The sequence below is a fragment of the Gallinula chloropus genome, assembly GCF_964237585.1.
Source record: "Gallinula chloropus genome assembly, chromosome: 5".
NCBI lineage: Eukaryota > Metazoa > Chordata > Aves > Gruiformes > Rallidae > Gallinula > Gallinula chloropus.
This window is the reverse complement of record NC_140090.1, coordinates 27,245,645-27,260,429: the sequence shown is the minus strand read 5'-3', so window position 1 is coordinate 27,260,429 and position 14,785 is coordinate 27,245,645. Positions and strand designations below refer to the sequence as shown.

General features: G+C 48.3%; 1 protein-coding gene across 4 annotated transcripts in view; it reads right to left on the bottom strand.

The window, feature by feature from the left end:
- Positions 1-14,785, bottom strand: part of DIP2A (disco interacting protein 2 homolog A) — a gene marked incomplete at its 3' end in the record, with an annotated part of 122,968 nt that overhangs the window by 79,578 nt on the left and 28,605 nt on the right. For all 4 annotated transcript variants that reach the window (XM_084264263.1, XM_084264264.1, XM_084264265.1 and 1 more), the window contains exon 2: positions 9,030-9,101. In XM_084264263.1, the coding sequence (XP_084120389.1) occupies positions 9,030-9,101 (72 nt within the window). The remainder of the gene's footprint in view (positions 1-9,029; positions 9,102-14,785) is intronic.

The following is a 14,785-nucleotide window of genomic DNA, read 5'->3' as shown; positions in this document are numbered from 1 at the left end:
AGAAATAAGATATCAAAGGGGCCAACAGTAACTATTAACATTCCCTAACATTACATATCCTCCCCCCCCCGCCCCCCCAAATAAGGAGCCTCCCTCCCTCTCAGTACAGGTGCGAGGACTTTACAAATCTGAACTGTGAATTTCACTGGCAAATTTTATTTTCTCATTTATTATACACCTCCAGTTCAAGTACAAAACCAAGACCTGAAACCTCTGCAGGTGTCCCCTGAAGATACACATCACCCAGAGGAACACAAGGAACAACACAGGACTCAGAAGTCGGGGCTGCTTTAAGATCGGTGCACCATCACCTCTAGGAGTGCAGCACCCACAACACCCCAGTGCAGCTGATGGAATGTCACACCACAGCTGGAGGTTATTCTGCAATAACCTATCATAAAGTTATGATCTTATATGGCTATTGGGCTCAGTGTTGTGTTTCACAGTAGCTTTCCTTATCCATAGGAGACCTGCTGCCCCAGGTTCACTGTTTCTAGCCCTCAGACCATAGAGAGCTGAGTGTATCTTTGGTTCTCACCTTTCCTTCTCTTGAAGAGCAAAGGCAATGGAGCTGTTGAAGGGGCTGGAGCACAAGTCCTGTGAGGAGCACCTGAGGGAGCTGGGGCTTTTCAGCATTAAGAAATGGAGGCTGAGGAGAGACCTTATTGCTCTCTACAACTACCTGCAAGGAGGGTGCAGAGAGGTGGGGTTGGTCTCTTCTCTCAGGTAACAAGGAATAGGACGAGAGGAAACTGTTTCAGATTGCCCAGGAGAGATTTAGGTCAGGTATCAGGAAGAATTTCTGTACTGAAAGGGTTGTCAGGCACTGACACAGGCTGCCCATGGAGGTGGTGGGGTCACCATCCTTGGAGAGATTTAAAAGGTGTGTAGGTATATATGATGGTTGAGGACATGGTCTAGAGGTGGACTAGGCAGGGTTAGGCTGTGGTTGGACTTGGTGGTCTTAAAAGTCTCTTCCAACCTAAGTGATTCTATGATTCTGCCCCTCTGCTCTGCTCTCATGAGAGCTCACCTGGAGTGCTGTGTCCAGCTCTAGAGTCCCCAACATAAGGAGGACATGGACCTGTTTGAATGGGTCCAGAGGCCACAAAGATGATCAGAGGGCTGGAGCACCTCTCCTGTGAAGCCAGGCTGAGAGAGTTGGGCTTGTTCAGCCTGGAAAGGAGATAAGGCTGTGAGGAGATCTTACACCACCATCCAGTACCTGAAGGGGCTACAGAGAGCTGGGGAAGGATGTTTTAGAAGGGCCTGGAGTAACAGGATGAGGAGGAATGATTTTAAATTGGAAGGTGGGAGATTTATATTGGATATTAGGAGGAAATTCTTCACTCTGAGGGTGGTGAGGCTCTGGCACAGGGTGTCCAGGGAGGTGGTGGTTGCCCCCTCCCTGGTGGTGTCCAAGGCCGGGTTGGATGGGCCTTGAGCAGCCTGGGCTGGTGAGAAGTGTCCCTGCCCATGGCAGGAGATTGGACTCAATCTTTAAGGTCCCTTCCAACCCAAAGCTTTCTATGATTCTACAGTAAGTGTCTTGCTAGAACTAGAAAAAAAAAAATTCAAAATGCAAGTCCCTACACAAGGCAGCTTTGCCTGAACTGAAGTCACCGCTCAAGAAGAATGTGTGCCAGATCCTCTGCAAGCAAAGCTGTTACCTTAGGAAGCAAAAAAGGACTCCCCTTTCTCTTGTGGGGTTTCTCCCCTTCACCCTAAACATTTACCAATATAGAATCTGGCAATAAATCTAGCAATTAGGAAAGATTTTTATTAAAACCTTCCAGTAACATGTGGTGTTCACATTTGAAGTGCAAGTTTTCAAATAGTAATTGGATTCAATATACCAGTTCTATTTCAGCTAATCAAAATGTACATTCAAATTTCCTGAACAGATCAGTTCCTACACCTCAGCTTTCTCAGGGCTCTGTTATGACCATGAGTGAAGGGGCTCCATAAGCCCTTTTCCATCCCCATCTGCAGGCAGGTATTAACCCCCTCGGGTGTTCAGGGAGGGTGTGTGTGGAAAATTTAATAAATCAAATTAATTTAAGAAATCAAATTAATTTTAGAAATAAATCCACCTCCAGAGACACACACCTGTCTCTTACAGCCTGCTGTACAGAAGGAATATACATATGCTCACCTACTAAGAGTTCTCCTACACTCCACAGGTGAAGCTTTCCAAGGAGAGGACAGATTAAGGGGCATCAAATACATTTCCTACTAGGGAAAATGACACAGGCCAGTAATGAAACTGAAGTGTCCTAAGTGGAGAGCAGCTGGACACACAGCTGACCAAGCTGGTGATGTCTCAACCCTACCCAATACAAAGAGGCAACGTTCCCTCAAACAGTTAATCAGAATTCTGTTTCCAAAATAAAACCAAATCTGGCCTCCCAACAGAACTGATTCAGCATCCCTGGTGCTCAGAGTGGTGACAACACGAGAACTGTGTTTCACATTTGATGTGAACTAAAGCTCTACACAACCACAAGTCAAGAGCCCACCAAGATTTGTTGATCTGGAAACAGCAAACAACAACTTCAGATTTTGTAAAAAGATCGAGGCAAGTCACCTCCTCCAGCCTGAGTCAAACAAAAAAGCAGATGCAAACATGTAACATAGTAACTAAGGCCATGAAATTGAGAACAGGACTAGCAGCTAAACCAGGAATCTCCCTAAGCCAGACTGCCTGCAGATGACATTTTCAGACAGCAGCATGTCTGTATTTGGGAGGTCAACGTGCCAAATGTCAGATTAGGTTTGGGTTGATCTTGTTACAAGGGACCTTGGGTGAAGAAGGTAACGCCATTTTCTCCTCTACAAGAGAGGTAAATGCTGAGTGAGCTGGGACTGTTCAGCCTGGAGAAAAGAAGACTAAGGGGGGACCTTATTAATGTTTATCAATATCTTAAGGATGGGATGCAGGGGGAAATGGCCAGCCCCTTTTCAGTGCTCTGTGGGGACAGGACAAGGGGCAATGGCTGCAAGTTAGAGCATAGGAAGTTCCACACCAACATGGGGAAGAACTTTTACCCAGTGAGGGTGAGGGGGCCCTGGGACAGGCTGCCCAGGGGGTGTGGAGTCTCCTTCTCTGGAGATATTCCATCCCTGTCTGGACGCCGACCTGTGCAATATGAGCCAGGGAGCTGCTTTGGCAGGGGGCTGGACCCGATGAGCTCTCGTGTGACAACCCCTGTGATTGGTTCTAAGTGTAAGAAGAGATTAATGCTCTGCTCATAACTCCTTACTCTTACCTTTCCCAGTGCTATAGTTCAGTACTCAGCTTTCCAAATCCACCTCTTTCCCTGGGCACATAAGCAAGTAACTACAGAGCCTTAGAATCAGGACTCATGAGAAAGACCACAACACAACCAAGCCTGTTCCCTGCTCTGTGCCTGGCAAAGCTCGTCACCGTCATCTGTCTTCAATCACACTGCCTCACGTCTGGTACACGGGGTTGGTCCTTGAAAGCAGGGGCAAAATAAGATGGAAAACTGGGGCTAATTAGAATAACTGCTCAGCTGCAGGAGGGGTGCTTCCGAGCCACGTGCCACATTGCTGACTGGCCACATCAGTATTGGGGACAGTGGGAGTGGGGAAGAGACAGGACCCCAAGCAAGCTTCCACAAAAACTTCCAGACTCCAAAATCAGAACCACCTCCTCCAACTATCAGCAAAGAGGTTTGTGTGGATCAGAGTTCGGGCAGCTCTACCACGATGAACCTCAGCAGCTCACTCTGACTCAGAGTGAGACACGACATGACCAGCACTGTTGGAAACCACAACTGTGTTCCTTCAGGTCAAACTGCACTTTTGGCTTTCTCAAAGAAGATGAGTCTGAAAACCCCCACTTTTTGGTAAAAAATAGTAAAGACATCACAACTAACTCTTGGGCCACACCATTATGTGCCAGAAAAATCCTGTTCTACAAGCTGGGTGAACGAGTTAATTTATTCAGGTACTATGCAAATCACTACCTTTGCCTAATTATCCAGCTGCTTTTGCTGAAGGCTAACACCCCTCATTCACACTGAAGATCTGTACAAAAATACCATGATAAGAAACAGACACTAAAGACATTTGATCCACTATCATTGTAAGTTGTCCATTTTTAACTCAGCCAAAGCTAGTAAGAATGAGAAGTCATCTTAAAGAGCCTGCTTGTTCCAATAAACTCAATTATTTGCTTCCACAGGACAAACTTGATTTATAACTGTATTTGATTTGAATTGTAACTTTTTCCATCCACTCACACTGGAGAACCAAGTCTAACCCTGGCATTTCTACCAATTTTGGTTTATGGTAAATATTTTTGGAGCACCAAACAGTTGGCAGTCCAATGAGGACTCTCTGCTAGCACTGCTGGGGAGGATACCTAGCTAAGCATATCTGGCATCAAATCAGCAGAGAGAAAAGTTTCAAACACATACTTAGCAAAAGCACAAACTTTATTGCTAGAGGACTGTGCTGGGAAGCCCACAAGCAGAGCCAGGTGTCCTATTGCCACTCATTTCACCTGCACGATGTGTGATGTCTTCAAACCAAACTCAATGGTTCTTAAAGGCTTTCACCAATGTCTCAGCAAACTCTGCTTTGAAACAGCAATTAGACATTCGAACCTAATTACCGTCATCAACAGACTGAGCTTCACACTCATTCCCAAAATAGAAATTCCAACAAGGTAATTTCACTTCTAAACTAGGTTAATTTATCTAAGCTGTACATTTCCCTGTGCACTACAGGCTGGGGGGAGCCTGGCTGGAGAGCTGTCAGGCAGAGAAGGACCTGGGGGTGTTGGGTGGCTGCAGGCTGAACACGAGCCAGCAGTGTGCCCAGGGGCCAGGAAGGCCAGTGGCATCCTGGCTTGTGTCAGCAATAGTGTGGCCAGTAGGTCTGGGGAGGGGATTGTGCCCCTGTACTGGGCACTGGTGAGGCTGCACCTCGAGTGCTGGGTCCAGTTCCAGGCTCCTCACCATAAGAAGGACATTGAGGTCCTGGAGCAAGTCCAGAGAAGGGCAACCAGGCTGGGGAAGGGGCTGGGGGGCAAATCCTCTGAGGAGCAGCTGAGGGAGCTGGGGGTGTTCAGCCTGGAGAAGAGGAGGCTGAGGAGAGACCTTATCCCCACCTACACTGACCTGCCAGGAGGGTGCAGAGAGGTGGGCGATGGTCTCTTCAGCCAGGGGACAGGAGGTGGGACAAGGGGAAATGGGCTCAAGCTGTGCCAGGGCAGGGTCAGCTCAGATGTGAGGGAAACGTTCTTCCCTGAAAGAGTTGTCGGGGCCTGGCACAGGCTGCCCAGGGAGGGGGTTGAGTCCCTGCCCCTGGGTGTGTTCAACAGATGGGGCGACGAGGTGCTCAGGGATATGGGTCAGCACAGGACAGGGATGGTTGGACTCTATCTCAAAGGTCTTTTCCAAACCAGTGATTCTGTGAGTTTGTAATGCAAGTTGTCTGTTTTGTAAGTTATGAGCAGAACCTTTCCCAAGTATCTCTTCCAAGTTCTAATGGTAAATTGTGAAGTAAAACCAAAGGAGTTAAAATAGCATGGCAGCAATTCCCTCAGCTCAGTTTTACTGGCACTTCTACCCAGCCACGTGTCACACCTCCAAACATCTACAGCCTGCAGAAGACTGGGTATCAAAGAGCTTTGCAGAGTGGAGAGAGGAAGAGGGAGGCTGAAGAGGAAACTGGGCACCCAGGCTCTTTGTGCACTGTTAAACCTTTCTGCAGCTGTTGAACTGGGAAAAAGAAAGGAACAAAAGAGGACAACCAGGTTCAAGGAAAGGAAAGGGGTATGACAAGGTAGAAAATAAAACACGTGTGGGAAACTCTTGGTCTGGCTCTAGGCCAACCGTGCAGTCCATCCAGTCCTGTTCTTGCCCCTATCTGCTGTCTCCTTTGTCCAAGGGCATGGCCAGCCACCCAGCCTGCAGCACCCTGCCTTTCTTACTGCCCCTTCCACCCCCAGGCTCTGCAGCCCATCTCCTTCCACCAAAACATCGTGGCAGTACACAGGGGCTGGCAGGGACCTCTGGAGGTCATCCAGTCCCACCCCTGCCAGAGCAGGGTCCCCTCAAGCAGGCTGCACAGGACACAGTGCCCAGGATCACAGGGTCTGAATGTCTCCAGTGATGGAGACTCCCCAGCCTCTCTGGGCAGCCTGGCCCAGGGCTCTGACACCCTCCCATGAAAGAAGTTCCTACTCAGGGTTAGGTGGGACTTCCTCTGCTCCAGTTTGTGCCCATCACCTCTTGTGCAGTCACTGGGCACCACTGAAAGCAGTGTGGCCCCATCCTCTGGACACACACACACCCCTTTAGATATTGGTAAGTATTGATCAGATCCCCTCTCAGTCTTCTCTTCTCCAGGCCAAACAGCCCCAGCTCTCTCAGCTGTCCCTCCCACCACAGATGCTCCAGGCCCCTCATCATCCTCGTACCCTCCCCTGGACTCTCTCCAGCAGCTCCCTGTCTGTCCTGAACTGAGGAGCCCAGCACTGGACCCCCAACTCCAGCTGTGGCCTCACCACGGTAGGGCAGAGGCTGAGAACAGAACCTTCTCCAACCCACTGGCCACGCTCTTCCCAACACCCCAGGTCCCATCAGCCTCTTGGCCACGAGGACACACTGCTGGGCATGGAGAGCTTGTGGCCAACCAGCAGGTCACCCCTAACTGTACCGGTGCCTGGGGTTGTTCCTCCTGAGGCACAGGACCCTGCACTTGGTGAATTTACTGGGTTCCTCTCCACCCAACTCTCCAGCCTGCCCAGACCTTGCTGAGTGGCAGCTCAGCCTTTTGGCGTGTCGGCCACTCCTCCCAGTTTGGTATCGTCAGCAAATTAGCTGAGGGTGCCCTGCATCCCCTGTCCAGGTCATTGCCAAATACATTGAATATGTCTGACCCCAGCTCTGACCATGGGGGCACACTACTGTCTACAGGCCTCCAAATTAAAACCTTTCATTTCCAACAAATTTTCCCATTGCTCCTTTTTTCTACTTTCCTGCCTGTCCCCAGGAATTCTACTTCTTACTCAGTGCCCAACCTACATTTTATTACAAGTCTTACAGACCAGCAGAAGTGTCCTATCAGCTCAGGTTTCAGAAGAAAATGTAGAATCATAGAATCATAGACTGGTCTGGGTTGGAAGGGACCCCAAGGATCACAGAGCTCCAAGCCCCTGCCACAGGCAGGGCCATCAACCTCCAGGCCTGGAGCTACACAAGGTTGCCCAGGGTCCCATCCAACCTGGCCTTGAACACCCCCAGGGACGGGGCATCCACCACCTCTCTGGGCAGCCTGTTCCAAAAGCTAGATGCTGATGCACTACGAGGAAGACATTGGGGTTTGGGAAATGCAAATACTGAAGGGCACGAGATAAAATTAACTGGTCAAGAACTCTTGAAATCCATAAAGTCCATCGGTGTGCAAGAACTCAATGGATAATGGGAAGCCCAGCAACTCCTAGGAGGGATGTTACTGAGCAACAGATGTTATAAAGAATCCTGTGATCGAATTGTTAATGACAGAGAAATCACTGCAGGCCCAAAGCCACTGGGACTCCCACACATTAATCTGAGCTGAAACTCCGTCAATTAATAAATTTCCAAGCCAAAACTGGGTTAATGGAACATATGTCAGGAAACTGAAATGAGTAGGTAGAGCTGAGGGTTTTAAGGAAACTTCTGCCTTTTTGCTAAAGCGTGGTTCTTTGTGCTCAGAGTCAGCCAGCACACTCACTCTCCTTTCAGCATATTAAAGTTGGATTCCCCTCAGCCTAATGAAAAGCTGGGCAGAAGTGACAGGCAAATCAGGTAATTCGGTATCTCTTAGAAAATGTGCCACCAAGCAAGTAGGATAAACCACAGGTTCAGCAAATTTCTGACCTCTCCTTGAGACAACTGGTCACTCCTTGCTGAACAAGCAGAAATTCTTAGGCAGCTGGAAATCTAAAGGGACGTGGGATTCTTGGCTGAGTATAAGATCCCAGACAAACCAGGAGACCGCTGATAGCTCCTGAGGGCAGGTGCTTTCACAAATACTGCCCAGGGATATTAAGGTTACTACACCTAGATGAGAGGAAGTTACCCCCCCTGAATGAAGCCCTCCTGAATGCCTTAAGCTTAAAAGAGAAGCTTCAGTGAAAACAATCCTAAAGAAGCACCAGTAACATATTTTTCATACTTTTTTTTCTTAAGGCACCTGACAGGTCCAATCTGTAGGTGCAGGCACTGCTTTAGCTCAAAATCTGAGCAATGTGTGCAGACTGCCTTTCAGTTTAAGGGTTGAAAGAATAGAAAATACATTAAAAATGAGTTAGCAGTAAAAAGGAGAGAAGGTAAAGTAAATCAACGGTTACAATAGATTAAAACAAGACAGAAATCCAAAGACATGACTTACTTGGAGACAGAGTTCATTGACTACATTGAACATCTGTGATAACTGTTAATACTCAGCCCAAATCAATCCTCACCCTGGTCTCAAAATCTAACTAAGCTGAGTTGGAGGACAGGGTATTTTGAGCAGAAAAGTGAGCCAGCTCCTTAGACAAAAAAGGTGTAAAGAAGAGAGGCTGTGGCAGATGAAGCCAGGGCTTGCTGCTGATTGCAGTATTTATGAAAAAATCCAAACTGCTTCTATTCAAGGAATGAACCATGTGGGGGTCTGACCCCATCTGGAGGCTGCCCTGTTCAGCTGGGCAGAGGAGCAAATATCTATTGAGAGGCCGAGGAGATAAGGGCAGGGAGAGCCCATCCCGCAGTCAGCGGCACGGGCAGGACAGACTCAGCACGGGGTAAAGGACAGAAACTCTCTAACTGATGGCCCGGCCCTGCACCCCCAGTGACACCGGGAGCTTAAAGCAGCTCCCCCCACCCCTCCCTTCTCAGCAGACTGCACTTTAGGCAGGATTTGGGTCCCTTTTTCCCCCCCGTTGTGGCATGGAGAGGGGCAGGGACTGAGGGAATGGGGGTTTGGGTCAGTTCCTCATGAGGTATGATTCCCACACAGTCTCTTACCTTGAATTAGTGGTATGTACCGTGCTAACAGCTTTGCTCTTTTCTTTTCATATCCTTTCTGCGTGATGTCTCCTAAAGAAACAAAGAAATAAATCCATATTGTTTTCAACAGTTTTTAAATAAGCCTTGTTTCAATGATACCTACTCAGGGACCCGCAGAGACCTGGGCACCTCAGAGAAATTCATGGCTGCATACATAACCCCGCAGATGAAATCCCAGTGGTATGACAGAGGAGTAACAGTGGTTCTGCCTGCAGCACCTGTGCTGAACCTGACCTGGAGAGATCTGACATAATGCAGAAGGCAGCACAACAGATTCGGAGGGTGGCGGAAGAACAGAGCTGACAATCTTGGCTCTGCACCCTCCTGGGACATCAGAAATACTCAAAATACCAGGGATGGGGAGAAGACCCTCCAGCACCTCTGCAGACCTGTTCAGACTCTAGACAGTGATGTCCACTGTACAGCACATCAGAGTCTGCTTTCACAGAATCCTAGAATCTTCTGAGCTGGCAGGGACCAGTAAGGACCATGGAGTCCTGGCTCCACACAGCCCAGCCCAGTCAGCGCGTGGCACTGAGCGTATGGTTCAGATGCTTCTTGCCCTCAGCCCAGCTTGAGGCTGTGACCCCTTTCCTGGGGAGCCTGTCCCAGCACCCAACCCCCCTCTCAGGACAGAACCTCTTCCTGACACCCAGCCTAAACCTCCCCTGGTGCAGCTTCACACCGTTCCCTCGGGTTCTGTCCCTGGTCCCCAAAGAGAGGGGAGAGATCAGTGCTGCCCCTCAGCAGGAAGCCACAGACCCCCATGAGGTCTCCCCTCAACCTCCTCTTCTCCAGGCTGAACTGAGGGACTTCAGCCTCTCCTCCTAAGCCTTCCCATGCAGGCCCATCACCATTTCAAATCCTAGGAGGTGATAATCTCCTTTTAACACTAATTCTTACTCCTAGTTGTCATTCTGTTTTAAACCTCCATTGCAGACTCCAGTGGTGACACACAACAAGTGGAATGAAAGGAAAACTGCAGAAACCCCAAGGAATGCTTGGGACATTTCAGAACCTGCACTTCCACGATAACACCAACCAGAATGAGGTGGCTGCAGGCAAAAACCAACAGCAAGTTTAATATAAAAACAAAACCCACCAACACTTTATGAGCTTTGTCCATCTTCTAGATCTCAATGCAGACATGAGAAATGTGATCTCAGGTAACTTAAAACCACCCCCACATCCCTTAATTCACACTTGGGTCAAGATCTCAGAATCACAGGGGCTGGAATGGACCTTGAGAGATCATCAGGTCCAACCCCCCTGCCAAAGCAGGTTCCTTAGGACAGAAGGAAACTCTTTCTCCATCCTATGCACAAAATGAATCAAAACTTAAATGCCTGGAAACCATAAAGGGAATAAAAATTCTGAGTCTTAGCACACTTGGCGCTTGAGTGGATGTAGGTTTTGCATTTCACAAGTTCCCAGAATACCACCTTGGGCTATTTCTAAGGCCTCTCTGGCCTCAGTGATCCAGGGAAAGACAGAGGCTATAAAATTATATATGGAGATTAGATTACATGTCACTAGTAACATCTAGATGAGTGGCATGGCTTGGGGATACAGAAGCCAGAACCCCTTCCTTCTGGTCAGATTTTATTCAGAAAAGGTCTCACATTAGAAGACACCACTAACAAAGTCATTTCATTCTACTAATGCTCTACAATTAAGTGAATACACATCATGTAAAGTTACTAACAGTACGCAAAACAAGCAATGAGAGCTTGAAGACACTCTTCAAAACAGGTAAGAAGAAAAGGTGCCTGTAGGAAGCCGGGGAAGAACTGTTCCCAAGGGCATGGACCGACAGGACAAGGGGTGATGGTTTAAACTAGAAAAGGGGAGATTCAGGTTGGGTATTTGGAAAAAATTCTTTACTCTGAGGGTGGTAGATCACTGGCACAGGTTGCCCAGAGAGGTGGTGGGGGCCCCATCCCTGTAAACATTCAAGGTCAGGGTGGATGGGGCTCTGAGCCACCTGATCTAGTGAAGATGTCCCTGCTCACTGAAGGGGTGGGACTAGATCTCCTGGGAAGGTCCCTTCCAACCTAACACACTCTATGACTCTAAACCCTGGAGTGCTTCAATTACTGCAGATATTTCTAACTACAGACAAATAGGATTTGTCAGTTTTTGCTCATAAACCTGTGTAAAGACTTCATATAAAATTTGGACACAAGACAGAAATGCTTTTGTTACTATTTTTCTTGAGCAGACATTTTTTCTAGCAGAAGAAATTATCTAGAAATATTTATATAAATATATATGTATGTTATGTAAGTCTATCAAAAGAAGAATGATGTTAAATCAGAACAAAGCCCACCAGGTCTGTGTGCCCAGGAATAGCCAATCAAAATGACAAAACACACCCAGTCATTTCTACAAAGAAAGAAAAAGGATAAAAAAAAAAAAGCACATCTTTTCCAGTTATGGAGGGGAAAACACCCCAAACAGGCAAGAGAAGCAGGAAAAACAGTTTGTCTCAAAACACAAGGAATTTGGAAGACTAACTCAATCTCAGCAAATCCTTTTAAGTGCCACATGCTGTACATAACACAAATCTGCCCTACCGTAATTTCAGTGAGGACACAGCAATTGTCACAGCTTCACAGATTCAAGTGATCCTTCAGCTGGACCTCTGCACAGATCAGCCACCTTGCCAGGTATCAGATGAGAAGACAGGGTTGAAGAGAGTCACATTTAAACCAGAATATCCCAAACTTCAGCATCTCGCTGCCTTTGGAAATCGATTTTGCTGGAACACTGCCTTGGAGAATTTTCCTTGAGTCGGGTTAAAAGCCCAAAGTCAAAAGCCTCTCTGTTAACTTGTGCAGCCCCACTGGCAAGTCTGCCTTTGCTGCCCAGCAAAGCCCCTCTTTGTTCCTCTCCCAAGGGCCTGGGGGTGGATGGACTCCTCCTGACAACTGCAACCCACCCCCTTGCCCTGCAAGCCTCAGTGGGATTAACCCATCACTTGGGGTCCTTTGTGATGCCTCACCTCTTCCAAAAAGAGCCACTGAGCCACATCTGGTACAGCAGGGCCCCAGCTGCTGTCATTCAGCCTCACTTTCTCCCGGTTATTACATTATACAAAGGCAATCTGAGGTTCCTCAGTCTCTGCAAACCAGCTGGGAAGCCTGGATAAAGCTAGACACTGGCTTGGGCTGGTAGTTCTCTGCCTGGAACAGCTGGTATCTTGTAAAATAAATCAGAGGTTGCAAGAAGATTAATCTAGGCAGTGATGAAATTGTGGGCATTTCTTAAAGTGATCTATAAAAACAGTATTTTCTTAATGAGCACACAAAGAATCTGTCATGCAGTTACCCTAAATCTACCAAGGCAGGTTTCTATTTCACTGTGTGATCACTGAGCAATGTTATTTCATAGTGTTAGCTGACAGCAGCATCCTAACACCAGATTAACTCAACACTACCTGCAGTTTATTGGCTTTTCAGAATTATTTTGCACTGGCTGTCCGCTTGCTCAGTTGAAAAATTTCACCTAGCTTATTTGCAACTCTGAGAAGTAGGTGGTGAGCACCAAGTGAGTCCTTCTATGCTTTTCAAAAACACAATAGGAAACAATCACACGCTTTACTGCTGAGGGGAGCGCTGCCGGGGCCTCGTCCCGTCCGAGGGGAGCGCTGCCGGGGCCTCGTCCCGTCCGAGGGGAGCGCTGCCGGGGCCTCGTCCCGTCCGAGGGGAGCGCTGCCGGGGCCTCGTCCTCGTCCCGTCCGAGGGGAGCGCTGCCGGGGCCTCGTCCCCGTCCCGTCCGAGGGGAGCGCTGCCGGGGCCTCGTCCCCGTCCCGTCCGAGGGGAGCGCTGCCGGGGCCTCGTCCCGTCCGAGGGAAGTGCTGCCGGGGCCTCGTCCCGTCCGAGGGGAGCGCTGCCCGGGCCTCATCACCTCCCAGCCCTCACGCTGGGGTCAATCGCCAAGTATTTTATGTCAGCTTTACCCAGTGGATAACAATGCTTAGAAAAAGCACTGGACAAGGAACTGGTTCCAGGTCACCAATGTGCAGAGGGCAAGAACAGAGGCATTGCTAATTGAAGTAACTGTGTATCAACCTTGGAGCAAGATGTATTAAATGTGCCACATTAAACCTTTAGGGATCCCCCTGTGTGGGCCGGGGTGCAGAGCACAGTCACCATCTCAGGTATATAAAGTTCTGACAAATCACTGAATAAACTCCTGCCAGTCCTCACAGTACAAAGTGGCAGGCACGGGTGTGAGTACAGGCTGCTGCCTGAAGAGGTGGTTCTTGGAAGATCTGAAAAGGCCTGCAAGCTGCCAGCCAAAACACAACTCAGAAGCCACCCATGGAAAAATTTAAAGTAAAAATTTGAAGTACAGAGTTTCTGGGGACAGGTTGTCCCTGTATTTCAAGGGCTGGTGGAGGTGGAAGAACTGATTCAGCACTCATCATTTCTAATTCTGCTTCTGAGCTGTGTTTGGTAAATACTGTTAAGCGGATCAACTCACCAAGCTTTATTTTGCATCATCCTAGAAGTATTATAAAAGGAACACTGCATTGCTACGTGGTTTTGAGTTACTTCAGTCAGAAACAACAAAAGCAATTGCTCTCATATCTATGATTTCTGTTGACTGCAAAAGCAAAAATAAGACATTTCTAAGAACTACGAGAGTCAACAATAAGGAAAGCCAGTGGCCCCTGGTGTAACAGCTGAGGAATTCCAAGATGGTGCACAGGAACACTGAACCACGCAGCCAGCAGAAGCAGCTCGTGACATCTGTCGTCCCCAGTAAATACCATGCCGTCCAGTTCCAAGGCAATGGCTGATGATGGAAATACACAGGGAAAGACCTCACCACTACAAAGGCTGATGACAACAGAAACCATCAACGGATGGTTCATCTGCTGTCCTAACGGTGCAAAGCTCTGGAACCACAGTTATTTAAGCAGGAAGACTGCAGAGGTCACGAGCTTCTGAGGAATATCAAGCATGTGCATGGCAAGCTTAAGAGCTCTTGATCATAGACTATGCGAGGTTGTCAGGGATCTTCAAAGGCCATCTGGTCCAACCCTCCTGCTCAGAGCTTCATCCACCCTGACCTTGAACATCTTTGCAACCATGGCTATAAAGAATTACTTTTAACTTGCCATGTAACCTGAAGTCCACTCTGACATACAAATTTCTGGTGAGGAGTTTTTTCTCCTCTATACAACATACCTTCATTTTGAGACTCATTCTATAGCACACTTGAAGCTGCTGCTCAAGCACTGGGTTCAGGTTTGGGCCCCTCGCTCCAATTTAGGACACTGAGGGTCTGGAGCAGGTCCAGAGAAGGGAAACGGAGTGGGGAAGGGTCTGGAGCACAAGGTCTGATGGAGAACATCTGAGGGAACTTGTTGAGGGCGGTGTTGCCTCTAGGAGGCTGAGGGAAGACCTGATCAGTCTCTGCAACTTCCTGGAAGGAGGGTATAGTGAGGTGGGGGTTGGTCTCTTCTCCCCAGTAACTAGCAACAGGATGAGAGGAAATGGTCTCAAGCTGTGTTAGGGGACATTCAGACTGGATATTAGGGAACATTTATTCACTGAAAGAGCTGTCAGGCATTGGACCAGGCTGCCCAGAGTGGTGGTGGAGTCACCACCTACAGAGGTGTTCAGAAACCATGTAGATATGGCACTCCAGGACATGGTTTAGCCGACATGGTGGTGTTGGACAGACAGTCGGATATGATGATC